Source organism: Oenanthe melanoleuca, chromosome 9, assembly GCF_029582105.1.
Source record: "Oenanthe melanoleuca isolate GR-GAL-2019-014 chromosome 9, OMel1.0, whole genome shotgun sequence".
Taxonomy (NCBI): domain Eukaryota; kingdom Metazoa; phylum Chordata; class Aves; order Passeriformes; family Muscicapidae; genus Oenanthe; species Oenanthe melanoleuca.
The window spans coordinates 22,076,953-22,096,285 of record NC_079343.1 but is presented as its reverse complement, the minus strand read 5'-3'; the positions used below and the strand labels follow the sequence as shown (position 1 = coordinate 22,096,285).

The 19,333-nt window shown below is 51.4% G+C and overlaps 1 protein-coding gene across 2 annotated transcripts; it reads left to right on the top strand.

Annotated features, from left to right (window-relative positions):
- The first annotated feature begins 357 nt into the window (after window positions 1–357).
- Window positions 358–18,554, top strand: BCL6 (BCL6 transcription repressor). 2 transcript variants are annotated; one of them, XM_056498281.1, is made up of 10 exons: window positions 358–428; window positions 9,016–9,054; window positions 10,040–10,207; window positions 11,258–11,479; window positions 11,619–12,602; window positions 13,213–13,394; window positions 14,481–14,648; window positions 15,728–15,858; window positions 16,273–16,410; window positions 17,226–18,554. In XM_056498281.1, the coding sequence occupies exons 3-10, from the start codon at window positions 10,047–10,049 to the stop codon at window positions 17,367–17,369; spliced, it is 2,130 nt and encodes a 709-aa protein (XP_056354256.1). In that variant the 5' UTR covers window positions 358–428; window positions 9,016–9,054; window positions 10,040–10,046; the 3' UTR covers window positions 17,370–18,554. The 2 variants fall into 2 exon arrangements, with proteins under 2 accessions (XP_056354256.1, XP_056354255.1); XM_056498280.1 differs by having other exon boundaries at window positions 10,036–10,207.
- The last annotated feature ends 779 nt before the right edge of the window (window positions 18,555–19,333 follow it).

Here is a 19,333-nt window from a genome sequence, read left to right as displayed (position 1 = left end):
GCCGCCGCCGCCGCCGCTGCTCGGTCCGCGCCGCGCGCGCTGCTCCGCGCCCGCGCGCCCCCCACGTCACCGACAGCACCCGCCGCCACGTGACCCGCCGCCCGGGCGCGACCACTGCCGGAGGGGGGGAACGGGGAGTGGGATGAACGGGGGGCGACACGGTGCGACCCCCGCCGCCGCCGCGGCCCCCCCGGGATACGCGCCCACCCTCGCCCACCCCGTTGGCGGCCCCTCCGCGGGGGCGCGCACACCGGGAGGGGCGCGGCGCCGGGGAAGGCGCGGAGGGGGGAGGTCCGTGGCCCTCCCCATGCCGAGAGCGATGGTAGAGTCCGCAGCTCAAATTCCGAGAATTGGGCTCTGTTGATTCTTAGAACTGGGGTTCTTAGAAGTGGTGATGCAAGGAGTTTCTAGGAAAGCCCGGAGACCAGGTGATTGCTGCTTCTATTGCCGCGGCCGATTTTACCCTTTAATTCTCTCGCTCGCTTTTTTTTTTTTTTTTTTTTTTTTTTTCTCTCCATTTTTTTTCCCTCCTCTTTCCCTCCCTGCCCCGCTCCGACGCTTGGCGCGGAGCCGCCTCTATATATTTCTACCCATTTTTTTTTCTCTCCCTCCTCTTTCCTCCCCCCTCCTTTCCCGCTGCAGGTGCCCTTTATTTTTTTTTAATTACTATTATTTTTACCATCTGAATTTGATTTTTTTTCCTTGTCGTATTTATTTATTTATTTATTTCACATACACATCCCCCCCCGCCCTTTTCCCTTGCCCGCTGTCAGGCGAGAAAAAATTAGGGGAAAAAGGGGTGCCTGCATGTCTTTAACGCTGGGAGCGTGTATAAGGGGAGGGGAGCGGGGTGGGTGGGAGTGTCTCCCCTCGCCGTCCTCTCCCGGGGATTATCGGTTATCTGGGATTATTGGCTTTCCCGCACGCGTGACGGCCGGGTGGGGATGGGGGGGACGGCGGCGGCTCCTCTCTGCACCTGCAGCCGCTCCGCGGGCGCAGGACGGCGGCGTGCGCTGGCGGCCGCCGGGCTTGTGGCGTGACTCGGGGTCCGCTCTCAATGGCTGGATCCTTTGGTCGGGGTGTGTTATTTTTCTTTGCCTTTTTTTTTTTTTTAAGCCTTTTTTATTTTTTGAATTTTTTTTTTGTTTTTGTTTTTTTTTGGTTTGTTTTTTTTTTTTTTTTTTTTTTTTTGTTTTTTTGGTGTGTGCGTGTTGTGTCGCTGTTGTCGTTTCGCCGCCGCACGAAGCCGCCGCGGAGCGGGGCTGGCGGCAGCGCGGGGGCTCGGCGGCGCCGGGCACCGGCCTTTCCGCGCCAGGCCCCCTTTCTCTCTGTTTCTGTTATTAAAGCATTATTATTGTGATTCCGTCCCCGGCGCAACCGCGAAAGGGCTGGTGCGTTTTGCAACCTGTGGCGGGGCTGCGCCGTGATCTGTCAAGCCCCGGGCTAAGAGCGGGCGGTGATGGAGAAGACTTGCGGCATTTCCCTGCCGGGGGAAGGGGGGAGCCCGCGGGGAGGCTCGGCCGCTGCCGGCCCCGGAGCACCGCGGAGCGCCGGCCCGGGGCGGCGGGGACCGCGCTGCCCCGACGGTGCGTGCGGGGCGGCCGCCGGCTGGGAGCGCAACCGCGGTGCAAAACTCGGGAAGGGGCAAAAATGTGTGAAGCGACTCCGCATATCACACATAGAAAATAACAATAATAATAATAATAGTAATAACAACACCAGCACCACCACCCGCGGGGCGGAGCGGTCATCACCCGGCGGGAGGAAGGCGGCGGGCGGGGGAAGCGGAGCGCAGCCGTGCGAGGGATGCGAGGGACGGGGTCCGGGGCGCGGTGCGTGCGGAGCCCCCCGCTGCCCCCAGCGCAGCCCTTGCCCTGTGTTTACTACCGCGGCGGACTTGGCGCGGGGACAGGCGCTCGTAAATCTGCCGGCGGCAGCCGCGGGGCTGGCCCCTGGCCACACGCTATTCCTGGAGCGAGCGGAGCGGCCGCGGGGAGCCGCGCAAGCCCCGCAGCGCTGCGCCCCGAAACCGCCGGGAGCGGACGGCGAACAGAGAGCGCTGTTTGTTTTGGCTTCTTGGCTTTTTAAAATCGTTTTATTAGGTGCGTGTTCTTGTGTGCGCATATGTTTTTTCCTTTTTTAAAAAAAAAAAAAATTAAGCTCTCCCCCTCCCCCACTTTAAAAATAAAAGGCAAAACAAAACCGAAAAAGCCCAACTTTGTTATGAAAACTTTCGTGGTCGGACGGCAGCGACCTCTCCCGGCCGCCCCCCCCTCCCCGCCGTCCTCCCCCCGTCTGTAGTTTGCAAAGTCACAGTATGAAATGTTATGAAATCGCCTCTTGGGAAGGAGGGAAACAGAAAGCAAGGCGTTTGTTTAGAAAAATCCGCGGCAGCCTCTCAGATGTGCCTAAAAAGCTGCCTTTGACCCCCCTGTTGCATTTCCAGGGAAGAGGCAAATCTGGGCTTAAAATCATGAGTCAAAATCAACAAAAACAAACCCATCCCCGGTTAGTTTTTTCCACTGACTTCAGTAGGCGCAGGATCAGTGTGATGGGAGGCTGGGGACAGACGGATGAGGTTCAGTGAGAAGCTGCTACATTGGTCCCACATCTCTGTCTTGGGCCAAATTCCTGATTGTGCCAGTGAAAGTGTCAGCAGGGCTGGGTTTGGGATCAGGCCCTTATTCGATCTGGGAATCTTCTTGCCTCTTCTCCCGAGCTTTTAAATGCTTTAAAAATGATTATTTGCCGTACTGTTTCAAGAATTTAAAGGATAAGAGCTTTAGGAGCAAATGCAAGCTCCTTCCTCCAGTCCTTGAGGGGGTTACTGTTCAAAAATCGCTTTAAAAATATTTTAGGGGAATCCTCTCTGTATATATGCATGGAGAGGCAGAACCAGAGATTCTATTCTTTTCTCCTAAGGGGATAGGATTGCAGGTTTAAAAACTTTCATTATAAATTGCAAACATTTTGCACTGTGAAATATATCACCAAGCCATTAAAATATTCAAAGGGTGTCTAGAAATTTTCCAGAAGCATGGATTATTACATTGTTTCAGTAAGAAACGAGTTCATCTCTTGGTGTTCAATTTTGATTGGCAAAACAGATCAAAGATCTCTCAAGATGCATTTCAATTTCCAATCCCCCTCAGTTCTGACTGTCTGAGTCAATATTGGGAGAGGAAGTGGAGGTTAACTGGTTAGTTATTATTGTGAAGGAAGAAGTTGGAATGAGAAGTGATTCTTACAAATCCCACCCCAAAAACAAAACAATAAAAAAAAAAAATCTGTCAAAAGTCTTTGTGACACTTTTTAGACATCCCTGTTTGCAGTGCGGGGAGGATTCAGCCGGCTGTTGGATGGTACAAAAATAAACCTAGCAGAAACATTAAGTTTTTCAAAACAAGGCTGGAAAAGCTCATAAAAATAATGTTGCTCAGACGCGTTTTAAGAGAAACAGAATTGCATCGACAAAATTATATGTTTTCCAGGTTTGGTTGGGGTGTTTTATTTTCCAAGGGGAAAAATTGCTCCTGCAGCAAAGCGAACTGGTGCCATCTAGTGTCACCTCCCGCCGCTCCGCGCGGGGCGGCAGCCTCGGCAGAGTGGGAACATGTTTATTAACTGCTCGTTAAAAAAAGAAAAAAAAATGCTCGCCAGCTTGGAGGAAGGTGGTAGAGGAAACTCTGGATGCCACTGAACTTACTTAAGGAGCCTAATTGGAAACAACCGAGTGCTTATTAAAGTCACTGACATTTCCATATGGAGTTCTCTCTGGGTCTGGTCATGAAATCACATGTGAGAATCTTTCCGAGTTGTGGTGTTAATCTGCCCTTGAATTTTTGCCTAATTTAGGATGTATTGTAAAGCTATGTTTTTGTTTTGTTTTTGTTTTTTTGTTTGGTTTTTTTTTGTGCTTTTTTTTTTTTCCTTGGGTGGGAAAGCTTTCAGCCACCAGCTGCAGCTGAATTTGTAGGAATAGTATTTTGGTTCGGAGCACTTTTTTTTTTTTTTAGTAAACAGTAATGTTGTCCTCAAAACCCCATACAAATACAGGTGGTAAAACTTTGTGTGCCAGTGCTGTGTGGTAGGACTGTCCTGTCATTTAATTTGGATTCTTTTTACAAAGTCTATAGATGAATAAAATGAAGCACTAATCAGTAGATGCATTTCTCAGTGTGCAACTTGTATACATTCATATATTTATGGTGTAAAGGTTGAAGAACTTTCATGCCTGTTTTAGTCCGTATGCTGTAATACCAGGGCTGAGAACTTCACTCAAAAAGCTTTTACTGGTTCAGCTGGAGCCTGAAATGTTGTTTTCACTTTTCTGAGAACTTGGTAAAATCTAAATTTGGTGGAAAGTTGCTTGTGTGCTCATAACCTCTTGCTCTATTTTATAGTAGCAAGGGAGTCTATAAACGGGAGCCTTGTATGCCGAGTGCCTGTATTCTTCTCTAGATCTATTTTTAAACCATTCTTCTGTTTGGCAAAAAGTGACACTTGGTTTCCATGTTTACAGCAGGCATTGGCAAACCTCAGGAGTTCACAGTTTGCAGTTTGGTTAGATCACTATCCAAAAGTCAGCATCTGACCAGTAAGCTCCTTCAGACTGCAAATTTAGACTGCAAATGTAGTCCTCCTTTTCCTTTTTTTTTTTTTTTTTTCCTTTTAAAAATCCAAGCTAGATCTTATGTGTTAGCTTTGCTGCAGGACACTGGCAGCCAAAAGACACACACCCCTAAATTGGAGCAAGTGTGTAGTCTTCAGTACTGCTTTAAAACCCCAGTAATCTCAGTGGAGCTTCCTATTTAAACCCGAGAGAGAACTAGGGGCATTTGGGAGAGGGGTAGGAAATTTTTTTATCTATATTGTTTTCCTTCCCCTGTTTCTCCTGGTCAGTTGCTGCCTTTGAGCTGTGTACTGGGTACCCATGGGGACTGAGAGAGTCTGGGACGAGCACACTGCAGGACAGGGAATTCTGAGTGGGTCCTGCAGAAGGTGTCCTGTAGGACTAGATACCCTTTAAAAATGTATCTCCTTAAATCTGTTTGGCTAAATATAGGGGCAAGGGGGTGTCTCTGCCATGGCCAAGGCACCCCAAGCTGTGCATGTGTCTCATCCCATCCAGGCGGGATGCCAGAGCAGTTCCTTACTGCCAGAAGGAGCTGTGCCACCCTCAGCCCCAGGAGTACAGAGTCAGGGAGGGTCAGGTGCCAGCTGGTAATTTTCTGTCCCAGTGCAGGGTAGGGATGATCAGACACCTCCTTGGAGCCCAGGGGCACAGGGACCCAGCTCAGCTGGCTGCACCCTGCTCTCGGGTCGGCATCTCAGTGCAGGGCTGTGTTGGCAGGGCACGGAGCCTCTCTTCTGTTCTCTGGAGCAGCTCCCTAGATTTCAGCCAGGACACATGGTTCCTGCCTTCCCTTGAAAAATTAATGTGCCAGATTGCTTGGGGTCGTTTGAAATGCTGAGGAAGGCTCGACTCCTTGCTTCCCAAGGGCACGGGCTGCCTCTGCCTCACAGCCAGAGCTTGGCTCCGTAGAGGGCAGGGGAGTCCTCTTTAGTAGGAAAACATTGGAGGCAGTTTTAGCGTGCTTACCCCCTCCCTCCTCTGCATTTTCTTCAGCAAAGACCAAAACAATGTGGAGACTTGAGCTGGGCCAGCTTTCAAGGGCAATCCTTTAAACCCTCTTTTGAAGTATGAACTATAAAGTTCCCTGCGGCGCTCGAGAAAATATGCAGTTTTCCTGGTTCCAAATGCTGATAATAAACCCATCCAGATAATGTATTGCATTTCCTAGAAACATTTGTTTGCTGGCAGGAAATTGGATCAGATTGAGACCGCTCGATAGAGCGAGTGCAATCCGCTCACGGAAGGGTACGGTGGAAAATACGACAGGGCTTGCACTGGTGATGCTGCTTTTGATCTGTGCTGATGCTGTGGACTTCTCTCAGTCTCTTCCTGGGTTATTATTAACCCAGACACGTTTTGGCTTAGACACTAACCAGAAGCTACTAAACTAATAAAACTCCGCTGTGACAACTAAAGGACACTTATACTATGCAATCCAGGGGCACTCACACGCCCACAGCCAAAAAAAAAGCATCTTCTTCACCGTGGCATGTAGCAACAATGGCTGTGCTGGGGGGCTTCCCAGACCCCACCTCATTTTCTTGGTTGCCCCCTGATCCTTGTTCAGGAGAAACCAGGCATTCCTTGGCAGGGTGGAGAGGCAGCTGGCAGCACGCCCTGGCAGGCAGCAGGGATGTTCCCATGGGGCTGGGACCCTGCAGGGTGCAGGGACTGGGGAGGAGGAGGGCAGGATGGAGCTTCCCCTGGGCGGGCAGTTTCGGAGCACTGTGTGGGATGAGGCTGTGGGGAAGGAAGACTTCGCCCAGCCACCCCTGTAAGGTGATGCGAGTGAGTCGGCGCTGCAGGCTCTGGAGGGGTAGGAGATTGGGGCCCAGGGAAGGGGGGTGTTTGATGCCCTCCTCCCTGCCTGTGATTGGGGGTGGGAGAAGGGTTAAGACCACAGGGTATCCCCTGTGCAAAGAAGGGTAGAGGAGCAAGGAGTTCCCCCTGTGCACAGAGTGGGAGGAGGATGGATGAAAAGGGACTCCCTCCAGCTGGGAGAGTAGATCAATGGAGAGGCATGGCAGAAAAATGGGCTGGAAGTCCCTGGTTCTCCACTCTGCCCCAGGGGAAGTGAACAGGGAGGGTCTCCCCTTTGCCTGGGGTTGAGCTGAAAGAGGTTCCCCCTCACGAAGATGCACCATTCCTGTGCTCAGGGAGATGCAGGGGAGGCAGAGCCAGCTCTGGGCTCCTTTCCAGGAATGGGTTTTCTCGGGGAGGTGCCGGCAGGGAAGGGCTGTTCCCTGAACCGCTGGGGCAGACCCATTGCCTTCCTGGAAGGCAGCAGCAGTGACTGTCCCGTGTGGCCACCCCCAAAATGGGCCCTGTGCCTATTCCAGACCTTCCTCTATGGGCACAGCCAGCCCTGGCACACAGTCTCGAGCACTGCTGGAGAGCCCACACCTGCAAGGTACTGCACAGGAAAACTGGAATGGGGCTGTGGGATGATGCTCTGCCCCAGCTGAGCCTGGAGGAACCTCGTGGGATTTGAGTGGGGCTTAGATGGCAAGGATCAGATTTGACTGCAGTGGTTTTTTCTGCTCCCCATCACTGGTCTCTGCTCCTTGCTGCCATCCTGTTCTCTCTGGTCTGAGGATCCTCCTATGCTGGGTATGGAGCTAGTGCTGTGCAGGGACTGGAAGGGGCAGGGTTAACCCAACTCAGCACAGTGAGGGGAAGGAAAGTCCCTTTCCCTTTTCATGCCCACATCCTGCAGCCAGGAGCTGCTTGGGATGCACCTGCCCAGCTCTTGGGGCCCAGGTTTTGGGGCTGTGGACGTTGCAGCAGTGCTGTGCTGGAAGGGTGGGGAGGGGGCTGTGCTGGGGTCCAGCTCTGGGAGAGAAGCTGGGTGTCCCCCCTGGCAGTGCTGTGCCCTTAGTGGGGATGAGGGGATTTGGTGACATAGCAGGTTCTCACATGATGCTCACAGGTACAGAGTTTGTCTGGCTGTTTGTAACTTTGTTGGTTTACAAGTGGGTCACCTCCTCACCTCTGTGACACTGAGGTGACTCCCTAGAGCCTGGCAGGGTACGTCTGCCACTGTGGCTGAGGTTGGGGGGCCAGCCAGCTGCCCCAAGCATGCACATCTGCTCATGTGGGCACAGGGGTGTGCACTGGGCTCCTTGCAGAACGCTGTGAGTCCCTTGGCTTGCAATTGACAGTAGTGAGCGGCTGGCAGTGAGCATGTACAGAAAGGTCAGAGCCCGCAGTATTTGGGAAATGAGTCACTTTTTGTATGTGCATAAAGTTTTAAGCTGGCCAGGCTCAGAGCAGCTCTGAAGATTTGTGTTTGATGGCTGGAATAAAGCTGTAAGACAAAAGGGTTTTGCATGTGATACTTTGCCTCAAATCTCATCTCTTCATCCCAGTGGCTCTGGGAATGGGAGAGGAGCCTGGGCTCTAGACCCACACATCTCCCACAAGGAGAGGGAAGGCAACACTTGACAACCCCTTGTCTCACAGGGATTATTTGGCTTCCTGCAATTGCCTCGCAGTCTTGAAGTCTGGGAGCTGGTCCTCAAAATAGGTCTTGTTGGCTCATTTATTTATTGTGCTTCTACCTGCTGAGGCAACTGCCTGAGGACCTTCTTACTGCATTGGTGCCAAGTCAATTTGGTTTGGTTTTAAGTAAATTTTGGAGGATTAGTTTGAGTTCTGGAAGGCAATTAACTCCTGGGTTTCCTTGCTGTTCTGTCCCAGCTACATTGCTGGGTGAAGGCAGTGCCTGGAGACACAGCTTGTGGTTTAAGGGAAGGCTTTGGCAGCAGCAAGGGGAAGGGACATTTGTTCCACATCCTCACTGTCTCCACCACCAGCTTCCTATGCAGTCCTGGCCAAGTCACTTTGGTACTTGATGCCTATATCCTCCCAAATCTGTTCAGCAATCCCATCCCAGGGTGTTTTCACTAGTGGCTGGAGCATGTGGGTTTCTGAGCAGAGTGGCAGCAGATGTTTGTCATACCTGTTAACAAGGTGCTGGGAGTATGGCATGGGTCTTGAATGTGGCACCGGACAGGAATTCAGTCTTGGCAGGGGAAGAGTTATCTCTGAAAGAAGTGGTGAGAAAATTCTTGCTTGACTTCCCTTCCCCACCTGCCTTTAAGTTCCTGAGTCATGGAAATGAAAATCTCCTTGGCATACGCCCATGGTTTGGGCTAGAGGGTGTGGAAGAAGCTATGATTGGATTCTCAAAGCCTGTGATTGTGATAAGAACTTACTGTACCGGAAGAAACAAATGTTAAGCTTACTGGAGAGTAGAAGGTTTGTTATCTCTAGCTTTTATCCAACTGATACTTGAGCGAAATAGCAACCTTGTGACCTGCCACGGCCAATTCAGAGTTACCAGCTAATGAGGTTTTTCTCTTGTGATTTATTTGTAGGTTTGAAAGAAACTTTTGGACTGTGAATTGAGGCATTGGGTATGTAAATTTAAATTTTGTGCTTTCCCTCCTAATCTCTCCCCCCCCTTTCCTCAATGCAATGTTTCATTAGATCCAGCTGGAATTTGTTGTCAGGAGAGCAGCTGCTCTGTAGAAACTAGTGTAGATTCATGGGGAAGGAGGAGTCGGGATTATGGGAGGAGGTTGATAGTGGAAGAATTTGATGCTAAAGATGCACATTCCAGCCCAAACCCCAGGGAGACCTGGGTGCTGGTTGGGAGGACATCTCTGAGAACAGGTGTTGTGTTTGGGGAAGGCTTCATGTTCCTCGATTAACCCGAACCTTGCTCATGGGGAGGGGCTGGGCCACGGTGTGGGTAGCAGCCCTGCCGGTTAGATGAGTTCTACTCCCTCAGTTAATTGGGAAACTGTGGACAGGTCTTCTCCAGAGTGACCACCACTTGGGAGTAGGAAAGTAGTTTCCTGGGTGAGGGCTGGTATTCCACCGTGGGGCTGGAGTTTGCAGATGTTGAAATCATTCAACTTCAGTTGGGACCTTAAGGCTTGTTTAGATTGCTGTGGCTGGGTTTACAGCCAGCCATCACACAGGTGAGGAGGGTGGCTCCTGAGGGAGGTTGGAAGGCTAGAAGCTATGTTGGAAGCGTTGTGGAGACAAACCTGAGTGGGCGGAGTGGACCGGGGTGGGGCTGCCATGGGCGAGGCAGGGAGAAAAGAGGAGATGGTTGGCTAATCCTCAGGAGGGTCTGATTGCCCTCACCCACCAGCCTGATGGGTGGGATGAGACGTGCCAGGTCTCGCTGTCGGCCCAGGGAGCTCCCTAGGCAGCCTGGCAAGAGCTTGGTGTGGTGCAGGGCTGTTTGCCTTGGGAGCAAGGAGCTGCCCCTACCAGGAGCAATTGGCCATCTGAGCATGTCCCAGAGCAGTAGCCGTCTCTTCCCTGGGTTTGGGGTGCTTGCCTGGCTGTTCCCCGTTCTCACCTCGCCCCGGTGCTTGTCTCAGCCAGGCTCGAGATGGCCTCTCCGGCAGACAGCTGCATCCAGTTCACCCGCCACGCCAGCGACGTCCTCCTCAACCTGAACCGCCTCCGCAGCCGGGACATCCTGACCGATGTCGTCATCATCGTGAACCGGGAGCAGTTCAGAGCCCACAAAACGGTCCTGATGGCCTGCAGGTGAGAGCAGGGCTGCCTGGCTCCCTCCTTGCTCCCTCAGGCTTTGGCCCCCAGGAGCACTGCCGCAGTCCTGCGGGGCTTGTGGGATTCACGGGGCAGAGAGGCAGAGCTGAAAGGGGCTGCCAAGAAATTGGTACCTGTAGCGGGATTAGAGCTGAGACTGCTTCCCTTCAGCGTGCTGCCCTCAGCTCCCTCCCTGTGCACCCACGTCTGCCCACGCACGGCCCATGGACACCAACGGGAGCACAGCAGATGTGAGGCACACACCTGAGGGCAGAGCACAAATGTGCCACAGGGACAGGACAGGAGAGGAAGGGCTGGATGTTCGCTGGGGTGGGTGAGACTTCTGTGACCGAGGTGTCCCCTGCCACTGCTATTTTTAGAGCTAGTCCTCCCTGGATCCCAGACTGCTGGCTGCACCCACCTAAGTTGATTAATTTTTTTTCTCTTTTTTTAAAGCCTGATGTGGTCTGAAATCCCTTTCCAGCTCCTAAGATTGCTGGAATTGCTTCCCAATTAATGCTAATTAATATCTCACCATTGCCCAGCTGAATTACAGCAAATGCCTCCCAGATTCTCTTGCTGACATGGTGTAAAGATTTCAAAAAGCCAAGCTTTGACTATTAAAACATCTGAGAAATGTTTTGCCAACATTTCTCCTTTTTTTATTTTTCTGGTTTAAGACTGTGTGGATGCCCTGAGAGGCTTCTGAAAGAAATGAGTCATAGTGGGAAGGGGATGGTGGTAAGAACAACAATGGAAAAAACCAAAAAAGCTGGGGAATTACTAAATGGAGGCACTGGGGAGTTGTTGAGCAGGTGAGATCTAAAAGCAGGCTGTTCCGGTTGGAAAAAAGTGCAGTGCAGAAGACGCTTACTAAGCTGAGAGACCAAGCTTGATAATAAGGGGGAAGCTCAGGGAATTCTGTAATTGCCTCCTCCTCCTCCCTTCCCATTCATGAACCCCTCTGTACTCAGGGATTTCATACAAATTCTCCTTTTGCCTTTGAATTGTCATAACATTTATCCTGTCCCCGTCTCCCCTCTGCAGTGGCCTCTTCTACAGCATCTTCACTGACCAGCTCAAGTGCAACTTGAATGTCATCAACCTGGATCCTGAAATTAACCCTGAGGGGTTTTGCATCCTCTTGGACTTCATGTACACCTCCCGCCTGAACTTGAGGGAGAGCAATATCATGGCTGTGATGGCCACAGCACTCTACCTGCAGATGGAGCACGTGGTTGACACCTGCCGGAGGTTCGTCAAGTCCAGGTGAGTGCAGTTGGTGAACTTTGAAGAGCCCGGGACTGTGTGTTTGGGTGGGCAGGGGAAGAGCTGACAAAGTATCTGCAAATGTATCTTTATGGGCTGCAAACTACTTCATTGTCTCTCCTGTTTTCCCCGATCGCAGTGAAGCAGAGATGGTGTCTGCTGTGAAGACCCCAAGGGAGGAGTTTCTGGCGGGACGGATGCTGGGCCACCCGGAGGTGATGGCTTATCGGAGCAGGGATGTCTCGGAGAGCGGCATGCCTCTTCAGAACGGGTCCCTCTGCAACGGGAGGGCCTTTGCACCTGGCTTGATCAACAGCTTGTCTGGATCCCCCATTTCCTACCACGGATACAGCCCTCTCCCTCTAAACAGCTTCCTAGTGGATGATGAGCTGCGGGAGATGAGGATGCCTCTCTCTGAACTCTCAAGGGCAGGTGCTTTCCCCAAGGAGAGGATCCTGCCATGCGACAGCTCCAGGACAATCCCCACCGAGTACGTGAGAACCATTACCGACATCTCTGCCAACATGTGCCACGCCACCATCTATGCTCCAAAAGAAGGTGCTGCTGAGGAAGCCAGGAGTGACATGCACTACAGCGTGGCCTCGGGGCCCAAACCTGTCATCCCTTCAGTCCGGAACAACCCCTACTTCCCTTGCGATAAAGTGGCCAAGGAGGAGGAGCGGACCTCTTCAGAGGACGAGATCAGCCAGCACTTTGAGCCCACCACCACCCCCCTGGACCGCAAGGGACTCATCAGCCCCCAGAGCCCGCAGAAGTCAGACTGCCAGCCCAACTCACCAACCGAGTCCAGCAGCAGCAAGAATGCCTGTATCGGTCAGAGCTCCAGCTCCCTCTTCACCAAGAGCCCCACAGACCCCAAAGCCTGCAACTGGAAGAAGTACAAGTTCATTGTCCTCAACTCTCTCAACCAGAACACCAAGCAAGACAGCGCTGACCAGAACGAGATGGGAACCCTCTCTCCTCGCACCTACGTGCCCATGTCCACCTGCCAGCAGTCCATGGAGCCAGAGCATCTCAATGTGCAATCCCCCACCAAGATAAGCGTGAATGGTGAAGACTCTACTATCCCACAGGCGAGCAGACTCAACAATATTGTTAACAGGTGAGGAGACTTCTACCCCCCCGTGCCCCTCCCCCCTGAGAAACAGCACTTCCTGCATTGTTGATGAGGGTTTGGAAGTGTGGAATATCTGTAGCACTGGTCTGGGAAGTCCAGTCCACCAGATGGAAGCCTCTGCATTTGGTGGAGGGCTGCCAGTGACATTGAGTGCCCACTCTCCCCACTGTAGTGGTGCCAGTGTGGACTGGCAAAGGAACTGAGAACGTTGGGTTGTGAATCCCTGGGTTACTTGGGCAGCTCTGGATGATTTCTGGAGCCTGGATTTGCCTAGCCTGTGGTTCCACCAAACTCCCTATGCCTCAAGCTTTCTGTTGGCTGTAAGCATTGGAATGGCCAAAGTATCAGAGAACAATGTGCTGTCCTCTGGACCTGGACGTTCCTAAAGACATTCGAGGTCATTTGGTGATGCACATCTGAAGGTTTGAGGCTTAAGGATCTGTTGTTGATCAGGGCTATGCTGTACAGCTCACCACAAAGATGTCCCCATAAAACATGTGTGTCCCTTGTGTCAGGAGGTGTGCAGAGAAGGGTCTGGTATCTCGAGCACAGCAGGAGCCTTCTCACAGCTGTGTATGTTGCTCTCCTTCCACAGGTCCCGGGATGGGTCCCCTCGGAGCAGCGAAGGGCAGTCCCCACTGTACATGCATTCATCCAAGTGCAGCTCCTGTGGCTGCCAGTCCCCACAACATACTGAGATGTGCCTTCATACCCCTGGCTCAAACTTTGGAGAAGAGATGGGGGAAACCCAGTCTGAATACTCTGACTCCAGCTGTGGTGAGTCTTGTATCCTTGGTCACTTTTTTCATCCAGCAGCTCCGGGGTTGTGCAATGTAGGGACCCATCACTGAGTGTCCTATGATCAAACACACAGTCAGACCTGTCCCAGATGCTGGTGGATCCCACAGTGCTTTACAGCCCCCTCTTAACTGTCTGCCCAGGTGTGTGCATGCACATGGAAATTGCTACCTTCCTCCCCTTCCCCAGCACCATCCAGATATCTTGTGCAGGGAGTTAGTCAGCTGCTGCAAACCTGGCAGGTAAGGACAGGAAACAAGTGCACCCCACCCCACCAGAACCACAGGAGAACAAGCCTGACAGATGTAATGACCCGTAATGGGGATTGGGCAAGCTGGCATGTCTCATGCATCCGTCATGATATCTTTATTATCAGGGAGCCCAGTGTGCACATCTGGAGAAATGCAGATAATGAGGTTTGCAATCTTGTTGCAAAACCCCACAAGCCCAAAGACAGGTATCTGTGCACTCATCTGCCTGTAGCTCAGGAAGGGGGAATGCAGCATTGCCACCTGTAGTGTGGGCAGAGATCCAAGGAGGGAAACTCACCGTGGTAACACTCAACACAATATTTAAGAGTTGGGCATCCTCCTGCTGGGGCAACCTGCCTTATTATTTGGGTGATGATCATCTTTCCAAGCTCAAGGCAGACCTCTGCACCTCTAGAGTTTGAAGACCTCTAAAGGTTCAGGAATTGCTCTAGAGCTGAGCATCCTTCAGAGGATGCCTGATATCTTGAGAGCTTTCATGGACCTGTCTGAAAGATATCCAGGTGACATGCTGGCTTCTTGGAAGCAGCCTGTGTGTCACTAAGGGAGAGAGAAAGCTCTAAGCCACAGCTCATGCTGACTTTGCTGTCAAGCCATGCATGTTGTAGCTGTGTGCACAAGGCCAGGAGGTAACAGCACGGTGCAAGCACAGCTCAACATGAACACCTGCACTTGGCTGCTTGTTCCAACACTTGCTCTGGCTGCCCCTCTCCTCCATCCCAAATCCATCCCATAGCCTATCAAGAAGGGGATCCATGCACTGCTCATCTGACTGCTCCTCTCTCTGCCCTCCCAGAGAACGGAGCCTTCTTCTGCAACGAGTGTGACTGCCGGTTCTCCGAGGAGGCCTCTCTCAAGAGACATTCTCTGCAGGTGCACAGTGACAAGCCCTACAAGTGTGACCGCTGCCAGGCCTCCTTCCGCTACAAGGGGAACCTCGCCAGCCACAAAACCGTCCACACAGGTACAGTGCTGGCCAAGGGACAGCTCTGGGCAGGCTGAGGGCTGGTGAGCATGTGGGTGCTTCTGGCTGGGGTTGTGCCTGCTGCAGCATCCTCTGCTCTGTGCCACAAGTTGCTCCTGATGAGAGGAGCAAGGGGCTTTACTTGGCACTGCCAGGGAGCCTTTGGACAGAGCACCAAAGCTGGGAATGGGGGAGATAGCCACCCTTGCAGCAGGGGTGGAACTCAACCTCCTTTGCTGTAAAGCACTGGCCACCACTGTTTTTAAAGGTGCCGTGCAAAATTCATAACTGGGAGCAAATGCATGGCCTCCAGGTAACTTTGTGGCAGACTTAAGCAGGAAAAAAAAATTTAAATAATCAAAAGAACATTTAGGGAGAAGTCTGAGATTTATTTTTACATCCTAGAAATCCAGGTCACATCTATCTTGGCATAAACTCTGCTGATAGGAAAATTTCTGAATGGATGGACTCTGTGAATCAGCACAATGAAAGCTGAGAAAGGAAGAGGATATTAAGGGTTTAGTATTTTGCTGACAAACTTATTTTATTTCATGCTTTTAATGCTTAACATGTCAACAGCCAGTTCACAAGCTGAGGAAGGGAAGTCTGAGCTGATGACTCTGCTGCTGCTGCACTGAATTAGACCCAAATTCCCACAGTTTCAGCTGAGCTCCAGGAGAGCTGTGCAGGGGACTGAGACAACACAAGTACCAGGGCAGTGTTCAAGGGTGCTTGCTGACAGCTGTGGGGAGATGTAGGTGCCAGCTGCTGTCACAGGCTCAGGAGGAACGATGCTGTTAATCCTTGCTGGCAGAGCTGCCTGACTTCCTCTCTTGCCCTGAAGGCTTCAGCTCCCAATCCAAAAGAGAAAAGCTGCCTCCTGAGCTCACCCTGCTCTGTAGACACACTGTCCAATGCTGCTTGTCCACAGCCATCTCCAAAAGGGACAGGAATTGGGGCTAGTGCTTCATGCCATGGGGTCTGGCACCTGAAGGCACTTAACTCTGGGGGGCAGCATGGATGCTGGGTGCTGAGAACACCTGCAGCTAACCCCTCACCCTTTCTTTTGGGCTGTGCAGGAGAGAAGCCCTACCGCTGCAACATCTGCGGGGCACAGTTCAACCGACCAGCCAACCTGAAAACCCACACACGCATCCACTCTGGGGAGAAACCCTACAAGTGTGAGACCTGCGGGGCCAGATTTGTCCAGGTACGTGCTGCCTCTGGGATCTGCCGTGCATGGGGAGGTGGGACGTGGTCAGGTCTTCTGCCCAAGACTGGCAGATCTTCACCACCAAGACTGTGAAGCCTCATGGCAGGGAGGACGCTGATGATGGCCCAGCTTACTACCTTGAGCAGCTCTTCCCAGGGTGTTGTGGGATAAATATGGACCTTAAGGTCTGAGGGAGACAGCTGGGAAGCCTGACTGCTTCTTGTAGCTATTCTGCTCCATTTTGTCTTAAGGACTGGAGATACCAGAGCTCAGACATGTGGCTCTGACTCCCAGCTAGAATCCAATAGACCAAAAAAGACTGAGCAGAACCCCTTTCCCACAGGGACACCCTTGCTCCCAGTGGGATGCTGTCCTCCCTGGGGCTGTCCTGACCCAGAGCTCTCTCTGCAGGTGGCCCACCTCCGTGCTCACGTGCTCATTCACACCGGGGAGAAGCCGTACCCCTGTGAGATCTGCGGCACGCGCTTCCGGCACCTGCAGACCCTCAAAAGTCACCTTCGAATCCACACAGGAGAGAAGCCCTATCATGTGAGTGGCCCTGCTTTGTTTGCTGGCTGGGAATCTCAGCTTGGGCTGGGGGACAATGCTGCCAAGCCTGGGGTGCTGGGAAGACACCAGGACATTCACACAGGCTGGTTGCAGCACCCTACTGCTCCTTGCCACCCCTGCACCAAGGTCACATCTCTGCTTCTTGTGCCCCATTTCCCTCCCAGGCATGAGCTGATGCTGATGTGGTATTTTTCAGGTGTGGCTGTGTTGGCAACACTGACATGCAGCCCAAGCTGGGTACATCTTAGTCGCTCTTTTCTTCCACCCCATCTGGAAGAAGGTCACACTTCTTCAAATAGCTATGGCTTAAATTACAGCTGCCTGTGGTGTGTGGGGAGGAGGAAAGGAGCAGATAGCCTGGCCTGAGCTCCCCCCTGATGGTGATAATCACACCCAGCAAGCAGTCTGCACAGCCTTGCTTGCAGGGCTCCCAGCTCTTTGCTGGGGCTTTCCTACTTTTCACCATCAACTAGAAAGGGAATCCAAGCAGGGCTTGACACCCAAACATCCTGGTGCCATCCAGCTCAGCAGAGCTCAAAAGCAGCTCCAGAAATAGCCCTGTAGCTGGTTTGATCACCTGGATACGGAGCTTGGTGCTATGTCTATCAGAGTCAGTCATCTCCTGCGGGTCTGTGCCCTTTGTGCATCCCATGAACCAACATCTGCTGCTGCAAGCTGGGATGGGGTGCTCCTCCCACCGTGTGCGTGTGGTACCTCAGGTGGGGGGCAGGCATTTGCTGCCCCGCGGGGAGGACGGCGTTTCACACCCTGTCTCTTTGCCTGTCTCCCCGCAGTGCGAGAAGTGCAACCTGCATTTCCGCCACAAGAGCCAGCTGCGGCTGCACCTGCGGCAGAAGCACGGGGCCATCACCAACACCAAGGTGCAGTACCGCATCTCGGGCAGCGACGCGCCCCCCGAGCTCCCCAAGGCCTGCTGAGCCAGGGCTGCCCACCAGGAGCTCGAGCTGGGGGGCACGGCGGGGAGAAGCTGCCCAAAGGATACCTGCAACACTTTGAAACAGAAAAACAAAAAAAAAGAGAGAGAGACGGAAAAAATATTCATCACGCGATGGAGTGCCTCTAAACCCATAGTACAGATAGGTGGAGAAACATTAGAAATTTAAAAAAAAAAAAAATTTACAAATACACGGGTTTTATTTTTCCCAGTTATGTGAAACAAAAGGAAAAAATAAAATTATTCAGATCTTACTGTATATAAAACTTAAAAAAAAAATTTAAAATAGTCATTTTAAATGTCTGTGCAGTGGAGTGTTGATAAACTCTGGAGTCTAACCTTCACAGCCTTTGCCGTTTGAAGATGAGGAATGTAATGTTGATTTATGGGAACAGATTTTTTTCTTTTGTATGCAAAATGTGTGTTCTTTTAAAGAGAAAGTATGCTATTAAAGAGAGGGCTTTAACTTTTTTAACCAAAGGTGAAGGAATCTATGGCAGAGTTGTAAATATATATAGATATAAATATATAAATATATATATAATAAATATATATAGACCTTTAAAAAAGCTATATTAAAAATATATAAAATGCATTAAAGGCTCAGTTGGACTCTGCAGGCAGAAGCCACTCTGAGAATCTTTATTATGATAGAGCACTTAAGGAGATATTTTAAAGTATTGCATCTGTACAAGTAAGAAAATATTTTGTCTAAATGCATCAGTGTATTTGTATTTTTTTGCAAGTGAAGGTTTACAATTTACAAAAAAGTGTGTATTAAACCAACAAAGCTGCAGAAGGAATTTAAAATAATAATAAAGTGTAATTTTTTTTGTTCTAGTTCTCAGTCTGTATATATGTAAAATGTGGTTTCGCACGGTGCCTTTCTTTTCAATGGAAGTTTTCAGTGTATGGACTATATTGAGCTCAGTTTCTTCAAGGTACAGCCTGATGTTGCAAAAGGAGTTTTGATGGAACTCTCTAGTGGGGGAATGTTCTATTTTTTTTTGTTTTGGATTTTTTTTTTTTTTTTTTTTTTTTGTTCTTATTTTACATGCTTGTGTTATAAACAATCTCGGGAGACAGGGTTTGGGCTGTGTCTAAACTGCATTAATGCATTCTGTAAAATATAGCTGTACAAATAAAAGAATAAAATGAAGAAAAGTGATGGATGATGGAGTGAGAGGTCTGTTCTTGCCTGTCCTTCTCCTTGAGGTGCCTGGGGCAGGGGCTGAGCACGCTGAGCCCTGGTGTGAGCTCTTGGCTTGGTGTGGCTCTGCCCTGTGTTGGAGGCAGGGGCCTCGTTCAGCCTCGAGTGAAGGTGGTGTCTGGCAGGAGGTCTGAGCAAGACTCAAGTTTGCTCTGGATCCTGCTGGGGACTGTGCCACCCCCTTGTTCCTTTCTGCATTGGCACTGAGTATCCAGCAGAAACAGGGCAGAGCCTGGGAGAGATCTTTGCTGACCAGCCCAGGGCCAGTTCCAGATGGCTGAGTAGTTATTTATATTTCCTGGAATCCAGTGCACTTGCCAGAATTGCTCAGGGAAGATGACTGCCTGCTGCTCCTCTCTTTTCAGAGCCTGGGATGGGGGTGCTGCTGTTCTGCCTGCCTTGTGGGATGGGTGATTCAGGGGAGCAGGGTCTCTAACCCCATCCAGGACCTCACTGGCTAAGAGCATCTCTGTTTCCAGCCACTGCACGCTGGCCTTGGGCCAGAGCTGAGACAGCCCAGCCTGAGGGAGTCCCTGGGCTCGTCCTGGAGGGGAGAGGAGCTGTTTGCTCTGTTTTGGGTGGCTGTGGGGTGCTGGGAGAAGCCCTGAGTGCCTGGGCCCTGAGCTCTGTGCCAACAGCCATCAGCTCTGCGCTACTTTCTCTCAGAAAGAGAGTCTCACACAAAAAGTTTCTCTGAGTTACACAGACAGGACTGGCTGGAACCAGCGCTGGTGGAG